At 63.3% G+C, this 14,566-nt stretch overlaps 1 protein-coding gene across 4 annotated transcripts in view; it reads left to right on the top strand.

The window, feature by feature from the left end:
* The window catches only part of KCNQ1 (potassium voltage-gated channel subfamily Q member 1), a 324,142-nt gene that overhangs the window by 40,832 nt on the left and 268,744 nt on the right, over window positions 1-14,566 (top strand). For 3 of the 4 annotated variants that reach the window (XM_036875805.2, XM_036875803.2, XM_036875804.2), the window contains exon 2: window positions 3,662-3,752. The exons of the other annotated variant lie outside the window; for it this stretch is intronic. In XM_036875805.2, coding sequence (XP_036731700.2) covers window positions 3,662-3,752 — 91 coding nt within the window. The remainder of the gene's footprint in view (window positions 1-3,661; window positions 3,753-14,566) is intronic. 4 annotated transcript variants of the gene reach the window in all.

Raw genomic sequence — 14,566 nt, 5'->3', positions numbered from 1 at the left:
CAGGTCCTCCCTTCCTAGGCAAGGCTCACTCAAGAACTTCTAAGCTGTTGCCCCTCTGCCCCCAGCCCTGAGCTCCCTGTTCCCTGAGTGCAGCTGGTACAGGGCACCGGGCAGGCAAGGCCTCTAGGCAGCCAGGATCGGAGCCGTGAAGCCTGGGGGCTGCGTGCATGGAGCTGGCTCACAGTGATGCAGACCGTCCCTCACGCAGGGCCTCTGTGTTCCTCTGTACAGTCCCGTGAGCTCTGGCCACTGCCTTCTGTCCTGCGGAGGTCCTACTAAGAGCAATGATAAGTGGTAGATTGCCAACCTGGTGGCGAGAGAGATGAAAGCACAGCTGGTATGTGCAGGGCCTAACAGGCTGTGGTCTGGTCTGCTACAACGGTGGCACCTGCCCCCTTAGGCCTTGTTCAGCTGAGATGCAGCCTGGTGGGAACAGGTGCCCACTGTGGGGCCCCCAGAGGGGCAGGGGCACCAGTGGATCCTATTTACTTCCTTACAGACCATCCTGGCCATGCAGCCTGGAGGCCATGGGCCCCAGGAAGCTCTGGTCTTGACCCCAGCCCAAGAGTGACCCCTTCACTCTGGGCCTCACTTTATTCCCATGGAACATGAAGGCTTGGGGACAGGGTGCCGGGCGCCTCAGACAGGCAGCTTTTCCATGGGGGTGACTGTCGTTCAGCTGGATCATGGCCCTGCCCCTGTGAGAGTGCGTGGCAATGGGGCTCTGGCGGGTGATGAAGTGAAGGATTTGATGGGGGCATCAGATTACCCAGCCCTCAGTGCCATCAGGTGAAGGGGCGGCAGCGGGCCAGGACCTCAGAGGTCGGAGGGAGATGCCCACACTACAGAGCTTCCAGTCCAGGGACCCCGCTGTGCACGTCCCTGGCAGTGACTGGCTCTCTGGTCACAGGCAGCGGTTTTCACCCATCTGCTCAGAGGACAGGGCCCGAGAGCCTGGTGCTTGTTTTGGGTCCCAGGGAAGTCACGCCGACCCCCAAGTCGCTGCACCGCCACCCCTCTGCTCTGCCACCCATGGCCCTGTGGGGACGTGGCCGTGGGTCCCGGCTGGTGTTGGTGAGGACACTGAGGCAGTGGGACCCGCCGTGCCATGTGGCCAGGGGTGGTGGTCGGTGGCACTGTGCCGTTCATGTAGCTGCCTCCTGGCCCTGTCTGCCCTCAGGCGCCTGGGGAGCAGGGCTGCACAGCCCGCCCCCAGTGGGCGTGCTGTTCTGGCTCCTCTTGGCAGAGCCAGGCAGTGCGTCCCTGAGGAATGGGGTGGGCTGCAGAGCGTGGGCCGGTGCAGGGGGCATGGAGCCAGCTGGGCCCTCCCGGTGGAAGGTGAGCTGCATGCCTGAGGGGTGGCCTGGCCTCAGGTAGACACTCACACCCCCACTGGTGGTTGCCTGTGTCCTCAAGACGGTAGGAGCCTGTGTCTCATCCGCCCTGAAGAGGGCTGCCCTCAGGGTCTGGCAGGGGGGCCCAGGAGCGTCTGTCAAACATCTTCACTGCAGGCTGGGGCCCGGATGCCCCTCCACGCTGGCAGGAGGGTCCACAGAGCCAGGACTGTGGAGAGCGGATGTGTGGAGTTCCTGGCAGGAGGCGCTGTGTGTGCCAAGGCTGGAGGCGTGACACAGCCTTGGCATTTGGGGAGCTGGTGGTGGGAGGTGAGACCCCGGGGGGTGGGAACCAGGCTGCAGACCCTGGGGGTCCTGCTGGGAGCTGCCTGGGACCCGGGGCGTGGTCACACTGTGCCTCAGATCCGGTGAGAGCTGGTGGTGTGGGCGGAGGGACTGTGGCTCACCAAGACACGAAGGTGGTGACTGGGCTGCAGAGGAGGGGCCAGCATGGGCGTGAAGGAGGAGCTCAGGGACCGAACGGGTTCGCGTGCGGCGGGTCAGGGACGAGCACCAACTGCGTGCTGGGCCCTAAGCCAGGGCTGGGGGACCTGGCAGAGTGTCACACCACGGCCCTTCTCTGGAGGTGCTTGTGGCCAGGGGGGTGCGCAGCGTGCAGTGGGCGAAGGCCCAGGCCCCAGTGGTGGTACATGAGCACGAAGGGTCAGACCGGGGAGTGGGGTGAGCTGGGTCCTGTCTGGCATATTGGGGCTGGCCCTGCAGGCCCCGGTGTCAGGGTCCCTGGGGATTCATGTTGGGGGTAGTGTGAAGGCCAACGGAGCCTTACTTTGGGGTGGTGGGGTGGGTGCAGTGGTCTGGGGTAGTGATGAGGCTGGCAGGTGGGGTGTGTGCCTGGTTCCGCTCTGCAGGTCCAGCCTGTGTGAGGGACCCGGTGTCACTGACGGCAGAGCTGCTGGGGGGCGGTGTGCCCACAGGAAACCCAGAGGCCCGGGAGTGCGGGCAGGGTCTTTGGGTGGGTTGGTGGGCTGCCCCTGCCATGGGAGCTGTCGGGGTGGCCTGGGTCCCACCTTCCCCAGGAAGCAGGGTTGGGGGATGAGCTGAGAGGGTTGGCTGGGGTGGGGAGGGGCTGATCTGGTGGGGGGACAGGCCGGGCCTCCCTGGTGGGCACAAGGGGCTGGGGGTGGGCTGAAAGCACCGGGGGCAGCAGGGTCTTGGGTGGGGAGAGGGCCAGGGCTCCCAGGGGCTGGGCAGGGGGCTGTGGCGGACCTGTGTGGTGGGCCGTGCAGCCGTCCACAGCAGTGTCTGCCGGGGTCATACTGCAGGTCCCCTGCTGTCCTGTCCCCGAGGCCCGGTGCTTGGGGACCGCGGAGCCCCCAGATGTCCCTCTGCCCAGGCAGGAGGAAGGCCGGGTCTTGGCCTGGCCGGGGCCCTGGAGGGTCTGTCTCAGGCAGCAGGGGCCCCTTATCCCCTGCCCAGGGGTGGTCACAGCTCCACTCTGTGACCTGGTGTGAGGGGCATCGTGAAGGTGCCTGGGAGCTGGCCCCAGGCCGGGGCCGCAGCCTCGCCTCCCCCTCGCTGAGCTCCGGGGCCCCAGGGGAGGGGACGCGATGGGAGAGACCTTGGGGAGCCCCAGGCTTGGGGACACTGCATCAGTGTGGGAGGGAGCGGGCCCTCCCTCCCTGGCGGGCTGGCTTCCATGCTGTGACCTTGGGCGCCCTGGGTGGGCCCTGGCTGCCCCGGGAGCAGTGCGAGGGGACAGCTGCGCTGAGGCGGGGCCACACTGCGAGGGCTCCTGGGGAGCAGCGGGGCTGGGGCTCAGCACACCCACGGATGTGTGCACCGACACCACTGCTTCATCTTAGAGCACGTCACCCCCAGAAGGAGACCCCGTTGCCCCAGCCATCACTCTCCAGGCCCTCTGACCCCATGACCGCGAGTCTGCTTTCTGTCGCCCTGGGTGTCCCACGCCCCATTCTGGACATTTTATATAAATGGAATCACACTGTGTGTGTTTACGGACTGGTTTCTCAGTGTGATGTTTTACGGTCAATCCCGCTGTGGTGTGGATCAGAGCCCCCAGAATTTTACGGCCGATGACAGCCACCGTGTGGACGTGGCCATTCTCCTGGCATCGTTTACCAGCCAGGGACAGCGGGCTTTGGCGGTACTTGGAGTCCTCAGACCTGGGGAGGGAAGGGGCCGGGGGTGGGGGGCGAGCACCTGCGCCCTGGGCCTGGGCTTGTGTCTGGGGGACAGATGGGCGGGAGCTGAGCCCCGGAGCTGACCGCGTGTCCTCCTGCCCACAGCTTCCTCATCGTCCTGGTCTGCCTCATCTTCAGTGTGCTGTCCACCATCGAGCAGTATGTCACTCTGGCCACAGGGACCCTCTTCTGGATGGTATGTAGCTGCAGAGGGACCACGCGGCTGTCACAGCCCCCTGGGGCTCTGGTCTCCCAGGCGTGTGGGCCACTGGCCTCTCCTGCCTGCACCATCAGTCTGCTCTAATGTCCCTCATGCTGGCCACAGCTGTGGGCTCGCCCTGATACTGGGGGACTGGCATGAGGGGATTCCCACCCTGCCTCCCTTGCTTGCCAGGGTGTGACCATCTGGTGGGGGGGGCTGAGGAATGAGAGGAGCCTGGAGCTGGTGGTCTGGGAAGGCTTCCTGGAGGGAGGGGGCTTCTGAGCTGGGCCGGAAGGGAAGGATCCGAGGCTGTGGGCATGAAGGGCTGGGGTTGTGGGCAGCCGCCCGCCCAAGCCTGCACTGTGGCCTTGGGTCTGGGTGACTCCTGACCTGGGTTATGGCTGGTTCAGGGACCCTGCAGCTGTCCCAGCCCCAACCCCCCACTTCCTGGATGGCCCCTTCCACCACCCTGTATCTTTCCTTCCCAATTTGAGGTGCCATTTCTATTGTGAACCAGATGTCCAGATGCAAATGGACGCACTTTGGGACCCTCCTGTTCTATTCCACTGGCCTCTTTGCCTTTCTGTCTCCTGAAACCACTCCACTTTGATGATACGGTCCTACAATCTGCTGTATTATGTGGTTGGATTTCTCTGCACAGCTCTGCTTTTTCAGGGCTTCCCTGGCAATTCCTTTGTGCTCTTCCCAGTGACCTTCACTGTCAACCTGCCTTGCTCCCCGGAACACGTCTGATGGTATTTGCTGAAGGAATTTGGGTGACTGACATCTCTTTGCTGTGGGGGTCTTCCTGCTCACCGTCGTGGTTTGCCTGCCTATCGGGAGGGTTTTGTGGGTAGGTTATGTTATATGAGGCGGTTGTTAGGTTCATCCTGTAACAACAGCTACCATCGCAGCCGGGGCCTTCCACCGCTTCTGGAGGGTCCTTCAGGTGTCCGTGAAAGCCATTGATCCTTGTCACTTAGGCCTGTGACTCGGCTATGTTTTGTTACTGTTTTCTTTGGTGTCCCCTCTGCTCCCTCAGCCATTCCTGGATACGGGACTGCAGCCGGCGAATGTACCACTCGGGGTGGTGGAGGGTGCTGTTCGGTGCGGCCCCCTGGCCTTACCGGAAGTACAGGCACCGTGCATCCCCTGAAGGAACTGGCCAGCCTAGGGGCAAAGGGGTGTGTATTTTCGCAGGGATGGGAGGTGTCCTTCAGTCCGTGTGAGGGTGTGACTTCGACATGGACTTTGACAGTTGCCCGGGACTTGCCCGCATCCCATGTGGAGGTGGTCCTTGCCAGGGGGTGTCTGAACGCTGAGTCACCTGCCCCTGGGATGGTCCCCGGGCCCTCGTATTATTGTTTTTATTGACCTGTTAGGCTATGCTTCCCCATATGAAAGTAGGGACATGCTTAATGGCACAAGTAGGGTGGACATCATTCCAGTGAGAGTGATAGGCTTTTGGGGTCACGGAGCACTCTGCCTCCTCCCCACTCCTCTGGTTCTGGGGACCCTCGGGAGCAGCTAAGGGCCCCAGCTCAGCCCATGCAAAGGCCCTGGGAGCCGCAGCTCCCTGCAGAAGGTTGGCCGCTCCTGCACTCGGGTGCTGTGTCAGCCGCCACCGGCCGAGAGAGATAAGTTCCAAAGCCCTGCTCTGGGGGCCCTGTGGCAGGCCGGGCAGCCCGTCTCCCCGCAGGTGAGTGGTAGGCAGGAGACATGCTTCTGTCTGTCCTGGAACCTGGGGGTGCTGTTCTCCCCACCTGCCAGACCACAGGGGGGGCAGTAGGTGGGGGATGATCAGGCCCAGCCAGCCACCTGGTGCTTGGGGTGAGCACGTGGCCGTCTGAGCCCCAGCCTGGGCCCTACGAGGCACGTCGCTCCGAGGGCCGCTCCTTGGGTCCCTGCCTCTCCTGGTGGCCACGGTGCTGCAGCTCCTCGTGGGGCCGGAAGCCAAAGCTTTGGGAGGCTGTGACTGGCAGGGGCAGGAGACTCTGCTGCCCGGGTTCTGAGGTCTACCTCCAACTCCTTCCCGTGGGGCCTGGAGCCCCTGTGTAGGTGTCCTGGGGCAGCCATAGCCGAGCACCACAGACGGGCCTTAAACCACAGATGTGTCCTCTCCCAGGCCCGGGGCTGGGGGCCGAGACCCGAGGGTGGGCAGGCCGGCTCCCCGAGCCTCTCCTGAGCATGTGGACGCCGTCCTCTCCCCGGGTCCTCACGTGGCTGTCCCTATGCGCGTGTCTGTGTCCTGACCTCTTCTTATGAGAACGCCAGTCACACTGGGTCAGGGACACCCTGTGACTTCGTTTACCTTAATCCCCTCGGTACAGATGCCACCTCCAAACTGTGCCTTTCTGGGTGCCACGGTCAGGACTCCACCATGACTTTGGGGGACACAGCTCAGCCTGTAAGGCCCGCTGGTGATTGGCCCCCCTCTGCCAGCAGGTCCACCCAGGTTTGATGTGGCCATGATGGCCTTGAGTCCTAGGCTGATGTCGGCACACCCAGTTCCCCCACCCCCCAGGCCCAGCATCCAGCCACTCACCCTGGGTCCCGGGTCACCGGGTTCACACAGCTCAGGCAGGGCCCTGGGTGCCGCTGGGAGAGTGGGATGGAGCCCGTGAAGCCTGCAAGGACTTCCTTCCCACCTGCCAGGCTGCAGGGGAGAGGCGGGAAGGGGGAGAGCAGAGAAGTAAGTGTGGGGGTCCCCATGGATGCGCCCTGAGCTGCTTTGGGCATGAACCCTGGCCCAGGCATCCATGCAGTGTGCCAGTGGGACCCCAGACCTTGTGTGGAGGAGGAAACCAGACCAGCGGAGGGGTTACTCCCACGACAGCCCTGGGGTGGGCGGCAGACCCTTGGGCCTCATCTGGTCTGGCCCCCAGTCCTCTTGGACCGGCCAGGAGGCCCCCCCATCCCCAGTCGGTGTTTCTCACATTCAGGGAGAGCTCACTGTCGAAGCTTCTGTGGAGCAGTGCACCCCGGCACCGGGGGAGCTGGCCAAGGGCTCCTGCGCCATCCAGGCAGCCCCCTGCCCGCTGCCTGCCCGAGGTCCAGTCATCTCTGGGGCCCACCTGCCACCTGGTGGCCATTCTCTGAACTGCGGGCACAGATCCTCCAGCTGAGGATGGGGCTCAGCACGGGCTGGGCGGGGAGAGGGCTGCAGACCTGGGATGGGGGCACCAGTGAGCAGCTTCCCTGCCCCAGGTGGAGAGCCACGCCCACTGTGCCCCACCTCCCTGTCCACTCCTCGGAGTGCAGAGACCCCATGTGGGCGCCCTTGCGCACCGTGAAATCATACCAGCCTCCTCCCCCTGCCACCCCTGTGTCCCACTAGGCACCCCCTCCACACACCAGCCATTGGGAAGGGGGGACTTTCTAAAATGAAAATCTGATCATTCCAGAAGCTCCCTATGGCATTTAGGATAGCTGCAACTGTCCCCCGCCCCTAGGTGCCCCACCTTCAGGCCCCCTCCTGCTTCTGTCCTCCCCTTCCTCCACCCCACTTGCTCCCTCTGCTGTCTGCTGACCCTTGGATGTTCCCTGCTGCCTTTGGGCCTTTGCACATGCTCTGCCGGCCGCCTGTTTCTCTGGCATGTTACAGGACTGGCTTCTTGCACACTTTAAAGCCTTCGCTTGGCTGACACTACTTCGTGCACCCTCCCCAATCCGCCATCTTCGGGGTCCCCATCTCCCCCTCCCTTCAGACCCTGCTCTTTCCCAACAGTCTGGGTGTGTAGGGGCTCCATGAGTGGGTCCACGGGGTCATCTCCTTGGTGGCACATCCCTGAGGGCAGGGGCCCTGCGCCTGTGCTCATCCCACCTGCCCAGCTAAGTGCCTCCGGGGGTTGGACATCCCTCCCTTGAGCCTGTGGGCCCAGAGCTGCCCCCATCGGACACTCCGAATTGCTATGTGTCCTGGGCCTCTGTTTACCCCCCTGTAAGATGGAGGGGGTGGGCAGGATGGCCTCAGACTTACCCTTCCAGTGGCCTTGCGGGGTTTCCAAGGACGTCCCGACGCGTCGGCCATGTGGAGGCAGCCTCTGCAGCGGCAGGAGCCGACTGTCCGGTGCCGCTGGAGCGTCACGGCTACGAGGGGTGGGGCTGTTGGGGACACAGCCCAGGCAAAGCTGCCAAGGACCCGGCCCCCAGGGGCATGAGTTATGCCCGTGGTAGGGCCAGGAAAGAGGTGCGAGGTGGAGTGGGCCTGGGGTGGGACGCGTGTGTGGGATGCTGAGGGCTACCTGGAGGGGATGACTCCCTGAGAGAGGAAGGGGAAGCAGGAGAGAAGCAGGTGCTGGGCAGTGGCCAGGCAAGCTCAGGGCCCCGGGGTGTCAGGGGGGCTTCCTGGGGAGGCATCGGTCTGTGGGGGTTGGGTGGGTGCCGACGCCAGGCAGAGGGAGACCAGGTGTGGGAAGTGGGCTTACTAATCGGAGGTGTTTGTCGCCCCTGGAGCTGGGTGGGCACAGAACTGAGCTAAGGGACACCAGATGGCGCTGCTGCCAGTGGAATGCGGGCGCCACCGGCCCTGGCCCAGGGTGCTGAGCGCAGGCTGAGCGCCGAGAGCCCAGGAGGGGTGAGGGTGGGCTCCTCGCAAAGGGCTTCGAGCGCAGCACCATGTTTACACGGTGGGAAGAAGTCATTGCAGGCGATGCCTTCCTTCCTTTCCTGCGTCCCCGGCTTTTATGGTGCCAGAAAGCTGTTATCTCGGCTCGTGGAAGGGGGCCCCAGGGCGGCCTCCGAGGGATTAGGCATTCTGCTGAACCAGGGATATTTGATGGGCCTGAAAAAGCCATTTGGGGAGGAATCTCACCTCCACTAAAGGGGCCGCCCGGTCCAGCAGGCGCACTGAGACCTGGGCCTTGTCTGTGGCTCCCCCGGTGGGGGTCACTCTGGGGCTGCAGAGCCTGCACCCCACCTGGTTCCTGAATGCACAGGGAGGCATGCGTGTCCTGCCCGTGTGTGCTCGGCTGTGTGTGTGTGTCCGCGTGCGGTGCCTTTGTGTATCTGCTTGTGCCTATCGCCGTGACAGGCGCGCCTGTGTCCGTGTGTCCGCGTGTGGGCTTGGCGCCTGTGCTGTGTGCATGCGTACCAGAGCATGAGCTCCGGGCTCGGGCGGCTCCTTTGTTTTCCCTGTGCGTCCTGCTGCTGTGCAAGGAGAGACCCTTCCCAGGCCCAGGTGAGGGGCTGGTTTTTGTCTTTAAAATTGCAGCTTTTTTTTTCTTTCCAATCCCACACAAAGAGAGAGGCACTCCGGAGCACAACACAAACAGAGTATTCCGTGCCTCCTGGTGGTGAGCGTACCAGGGAATTGTCCTGCCATGCCTGTGGTTAAAGCCCCGTGAGCTGCGGCTCGGAGGCCTGGGGGATAAAGTCATCGCCCACGGCTCCCTGCCCTGCTGCCCAGGCTCCCGCAGCCCACCACGGTGACCCGGCCCTCCCGCCAGCTGGATACCCTCCCCTGGGCACCGCGCGAGACCCTTGGGCTCCTAGCTGCAAGGTGTGGCTCCACAAGGGCTCTGCGGGCCTTGACAGCCCTCAGCGGGTCCCCCGGGTCTACGGATCGTGGTCCAGCTTATGCCCCAGCGTCCCAGCTCACGCTCAGCACGGGGCCCCTGCAGACCTGCACGGTTCCGCTACTGCTCTCCACACCTTCGCCTGCCAGGAGAGGCAGCTGGCGCCGGGGCGAGCAGCTCTCGTCGTCCATCGCCCGCTGTGGGCGTGCCCTCCCCAGTGTCCTTCACATGCATGGAGGGAACGAGGCGCACGGGGCTAAGTCCCTTCTGCCCCGGGTCAGGGTGCCAGCCGGTGGCCCAGGTTTTCTGTTTAAAAACCGTGAGTTTTGCCTCCTACTTGAGTGTTCTTCTCCCTCAGTGCTCACCTCTCTGTTTGGTGAACTCCTACACACCTAACAAAACCCCAACTCCACACAGCTGCTTCTGGGACAGCGTCCTGCTGCCCCCTGGCTTCTCCTATCCCTCGTCTGGACCTCAGGACACTCTGGGGAGGCCTCATCTCCCTGCTACCTTGTCTTTGGCCCTGGCACACAGGAGCCACCCAGTCAGGATGGGTTCCCGTCGCCCAGGCCATCGGCTGGGAGGTTCTCTCCTATGTTTGTTCAGTCACCGGTTACTTATTACACACTTATCACCTGCCAGGGAATGTGTACAAATAATTAGGGGCTCTGGAGGGTGGGGCTCAGCTCCACGTGCACACCCCAGGACCCGCACTGCAGGGTCCTTCGCAAGAGGGGGTGGCACCTGAGTGTGGGGGGAGGGATTGACCCCCAGCCCAGTCCCGCTGCTGCACACCTGGGAGTGTGTGTGTGCATGTGTGTGTGTTTATGTGCACACATATTCTGCCGCCTGGCTCAGGTGTCAGGGTTGTGCCTCTGCAGGGTAGGGGTCTCGGCTGCCCCCTGGGTGGCCAACTTTCCATCAGCAAACCGGAGCCTGGCTGGTTTCTGGCAGAAACACTAAAAGCTAAAAGAAGAGCCCCAAACAACCACAGCCTGCATTCCAGAAGTTTCTGTGCTGGTAAATGGAGGACAGGATCTCTTTTCAAGTGGTTCTGGCAGGTGGAGGGGCAAGCTTGCTGTCTGAGCCAGTGGGCCTGGGGTTCTGGCTGTGCTGTCCCATGGTGCCAAGTGGCCTGCGGCTCTGCTCGGCCGGACGGCAGGCTTGGCCATCCTCAGGCTGTGGGAGGAGCTTCTGGCTCCTCTGCTCTGAGGCCCTGCCTGGTGGGACCCCAGGGAAGGGGTGGGGGGAGGGACGCTGGCCTCTGGGACAGGGCAGGGGGTGAAGGTGGACAGCGGTGTTCAGGGCCCGTGAGGAAGGGGCTGACTTGGACCATGTGTCTGGTGGAGCAGGGTCCTGGGGGGTCATTCACCTTCTCATGTGGAGTTGGGGGAGGCCCAGGCAGCTCCCCAATCTTCCCCTAAGATTGGGTCACCCCCTGATGTTCCTGCATAAGTCTGAACAGAGGCTTAGGGGCCCCAAGCAGAATTGGAAATAGCTGCACTCAAGGGGACTTGGCCAGTTTTCCAGACCCACATGCCACTAGGTGGGGACCCTGAGAATGAGATTCTGTGGGCGTCGGCCTGAGCCGCCTCTAAGGCCCCCAAGAGCAGGCCCCCGGCCCACGCTGCCCACCCGCTGGGCTTCGGCTGGCCCTCCCCCAGTGCTTCTGGGGCCTCTGGCCAGCCCCCCACCACATGCAGTGTCCCCACCCGTCCCAGTGTGTGTATTGGGTTTTCTCACCGTGTGTGGGTATCATGGGTTTTTGGCCTCCTTGCCCTGAAGCGGCCTCCAACTTCCCTTCATGGTCTCCCTCCTGGGCTTTGAGGGGGGTAGTGCCACTGTTCCCCCCTTTGTAAAGGGAACAGTCCCCCAGCCCCCAAGGACATTGAGAGGGAGGAAGCCCAGGGCTTGAGGCTCAGGGGCCCCCAGGCAGCAACAGACTGTCCCTACCACTGGGGGACATGGTTTATGCCGCACCCGAGCTCCCCAGTGCCGGTGCCGGCTGCAGGGTTTGAGCAGGCCGTGTTCCTGGCCAGGAGACAGCTGCTTCTGTGGGGGGACAGCTGACATTCCTCCACACGGGTCTGCACTCAGCTGAGAGCCGTGAAAACGGGAGTCCTTGGCTGTAACCGGAACCTTCCGAGAGGGCACCGGGGGCCCTGTGTGTAGAGGGGTCCTACGGCGGCTGGTTTTCGGTAACAAAGACGCCCTCTGTAAATCCCACAGCCGCTCTGTGTTACCTGCTGCAGGCCAGGATCGTCACATACATCAAGTCTGTGCAGAACAAGGCGGTAGAGGAAACTGCAAAATGTTTGAGGCTTTCCTGAAAAACACATAACCCGATCCTGTGGGAGTCAGGTCAGCGTTCCTGGACCGGCCGGGCAGTGTCTGTCCTCTGGGGCCTGCAAAGAGAGACGCAGGCCCCACCTGGGGTTCAGGAATCCGGGGGTGGTGTGTTCAGCCTGCAGCGTCCCTGGCCATGGGGGGCAGGGAGGCATCCACCTGTAGCCTCCTGGTCACCCGGTGAAGCGAGTGCCCGTACCCCTTCGTCCCCGACCTGCACCTCCTAAGTCCTTGTGGGTGCTGCTGGGAGATCAGTCTCAGCAGCACTTCCTGAAGTGAAAGGGCGCGCCCGGCAGTGGGTTCTCTTGCATCTGCGGGCAACTCTGTAATGGCGAAGTGAAGGGTCCGGGTCCCTGAGAGCGGCCAGGGCCCAGCCTCAGGACGCCCCCCTCCTCCGGGCCTGCCTGTTCTCATAGTACTTCCAGTGTTCAAGCTGTGAAACCATGTGTTTCGGGATGGGTGCTGGCATCCCAGACCGTCCAGGGGGACATCTTTGCCAGGAGCCCTGGGGAGAGCCCCCAACCAGCACCTCTGCTCCAGGCTTCAGAGGCCCGCTGGGCCCTCCTCCCTGGAAGCCAGACCACCTGCCTGCAGGGCCCTGGGTGGACACGGGGGTGGGGTGAGGATTGTCCTGCTCATCAGGGCAGTGGGGGCACAGGGCCACCTCATCTCCCTCCAGGGCAGGAGCAGCCAGGCAGCCAGAATTGCCCAGGGGCTGCTCAGGGGCCCCCCGGGCCCTCCTGGCACAAGTGCATGGTTTCTAGGGTTTTCTCCCCAAAGCAGCCAGGTGTCTGGCGGTCCACGTTCTCCAACTCTTTCCCCTGTGTGCCCCTCTCTTTTCTTTCCTGTTTGTAGAAATTGTGCTGATTCAGCTCCAGGTCGGTAACCAGAGATGGTGCCTCCCCGAGCTGGGGACCAGCAGGGCTTGTGGAGCTCAGCTTAGCCGGCAGTGGGAGCAGGAGGCCTTCAGGGGCAGGCACAGGGTCCTTCCTGTCCTTCTAGAAGGTGGCAACTGCACGGGCAGGGGGTGCAGGGCATCTTCGTGTGCACCAGGCTGCCACCCCAGGGGCAGGTCTGACTGCGAGGGAGGCCTCAGCCTCTGCGCTTCCTCTCCAGCCTCGCCCACCGGTTTGCACACAGCAGCTCTGGTTGTCAGCATCTCCCTGAGGCCCAGGACAAAAGTCAGACACTGGGGCGGAGGCGCCTGCCGCAGGCCCCCGGGCCCCTCCATTTGGGATTGAGCGGGATTAGAGTGTGTGCTCCGGGACAGGTGTCCCCTTTATGCTGTGCCCCAGGGCTGGGAAGGAGCTTGTCGTTAAGTGCCACATTCAGGGGGGTCGCCGGCTTGGGGTAACTGGACGGCCGGGTTTTGTTAGGGCCTTGTTTTTACATCTGACCCCGGCCAGCTGGAGGGCCTTGGCTAACAGCTGACATGACATAGCAGGGATCGGGGCTGAGCGGGTAGTCGAGTCGCTGGGCACAGGCGGGGCCTGGCAGGGCACTCACGTGGGGGCTCCCGGGGGGCCCGTCGTCAGGGACAATAGGATGAGCTGGAGGGGCCCCTTGACCGTGGGTTAAGGCGCGGTGGTGGCTGCCAGCTGTCGCCGCTGGACAAGTGGCTGCCCGAGTGGCTGGGCGCCTGGGCAGGGTCCACAGGGTGCAGGTGCCGGGATAATCCTCCCGGGCTGTGGTATTCAGATGGGCTATCATCACGCTCTCTGCCGCCCTGGGTCACGTAGATGGAAACCAGAAGCCATGGCTGCTGCCATTGAAATGTGTCATTGTGTGGCTTGGTGGGCAGGAACGGGGGGCGCCCGGTGCAGCTTTGTGGGGTAGGGGCCTGTCGCCTATGCACCTGGGCCTCCCCAGCCCCTGCCTCACTAAGCTGACCTCAGAGCCAGGCGCGGCAGCTCCTGTGGATTCCTGTGTCCGGGTTATAAAACTGTGCACGATCAGGCATACGGGCTGGGCCAGGTGGAAGGGGACCCCCTGGGTGACCCCCAGGGCTGCTGGCAGCCCTCTCAGTATCTGGGCAGGACAGGCTCTTGCCCAGTGGCAGCCTCGGTTGCCCAGAGCTCAGCCCAAAGCTCCTTCTGGGCCCCCAGTGGGCTGGGGAGGACTATGTGATGGCCGAATATGGTGGAGGCCCCAGAGACCCTTCAAGCATCTTTAGGGTCATGGAAATTGGAGGCGCCGGTCCCCTCCCGGAACCTGTGGGGCTCTACTGCGTGGCCACCCAGGGGGGCGACCTCACGGCTCCGCTTCCCCTTGGGTGGGGCTGTGAGGTGAGACCCCCAGCCCGAGGCCCACCGGGAGGTGGGCCACACCTGCATTTTCAGGTGGGCCGACACCACTGGGCAGAGCCAAGTCCCATGTGGTGAAAACTGAGCTGGGGACCGTGAGTGGCCGGGGCCTGGTCAAGGTCCAGGGGAGATGAAGTAGCAGGTTGGGGAAAATGTGCCTGGACCAGCCCGGATGCCTAAGGGAGAGGCGGGTGTGCAAAGGCACCTGCACATGCACACACATATGGACGTGCAGATAGGGGCACACATGTGTGGACACACTCACATGCTGTGCACATTCAGGCACATACATGTGTCTGCGTGCACACGAGCACGCTCGGCCCTGGGGCCTTGGGCCAGCAGGGAGCGAGACCCCCTTGGGGCCGCGTTCCATTTCCACATTTGATTCAGACCCTGTCAGCACGGAAGCCAGGCCGAGAACAAAATGTCAAGTGTGTGCTGAGAGGCGCAGCCTGCCCCCTCTCCTGGCGGGCGGCGATCTGGCCAGTTTCTAAGCACTGCGAGCTGAGAATAATTTGTACCTTCAGAACGTGGGTCAGGGGAGCCTGGGGGAAGGGCGGGAGTCTTTATTTCATTTTCAGTTTCTTGAGCTGGGCCTGTGTCTCCTGTCCCCAGCCTCTCTCCCCACCTGGCTGGGGCTGTC

The sequence above is a fragment of the Manis pentadactyla genome, chromosome 9, assembly GCF_030020395.1.
Source record: "Manis pentadactyla isolate mManPen7 chromosome 9, mManPen7.hap1, whole genome shotgun sequence".
NCBI classification, from domain to species: domain Eukaryota; kingdom Metazoa; phylum Chordata; class Mammalia; order Pholidota; family Manidae; genus Manis; species Manis pentadactyla.
This window is presented reverse-complemented; position numbering and strand designations above follow the sequence as displayed.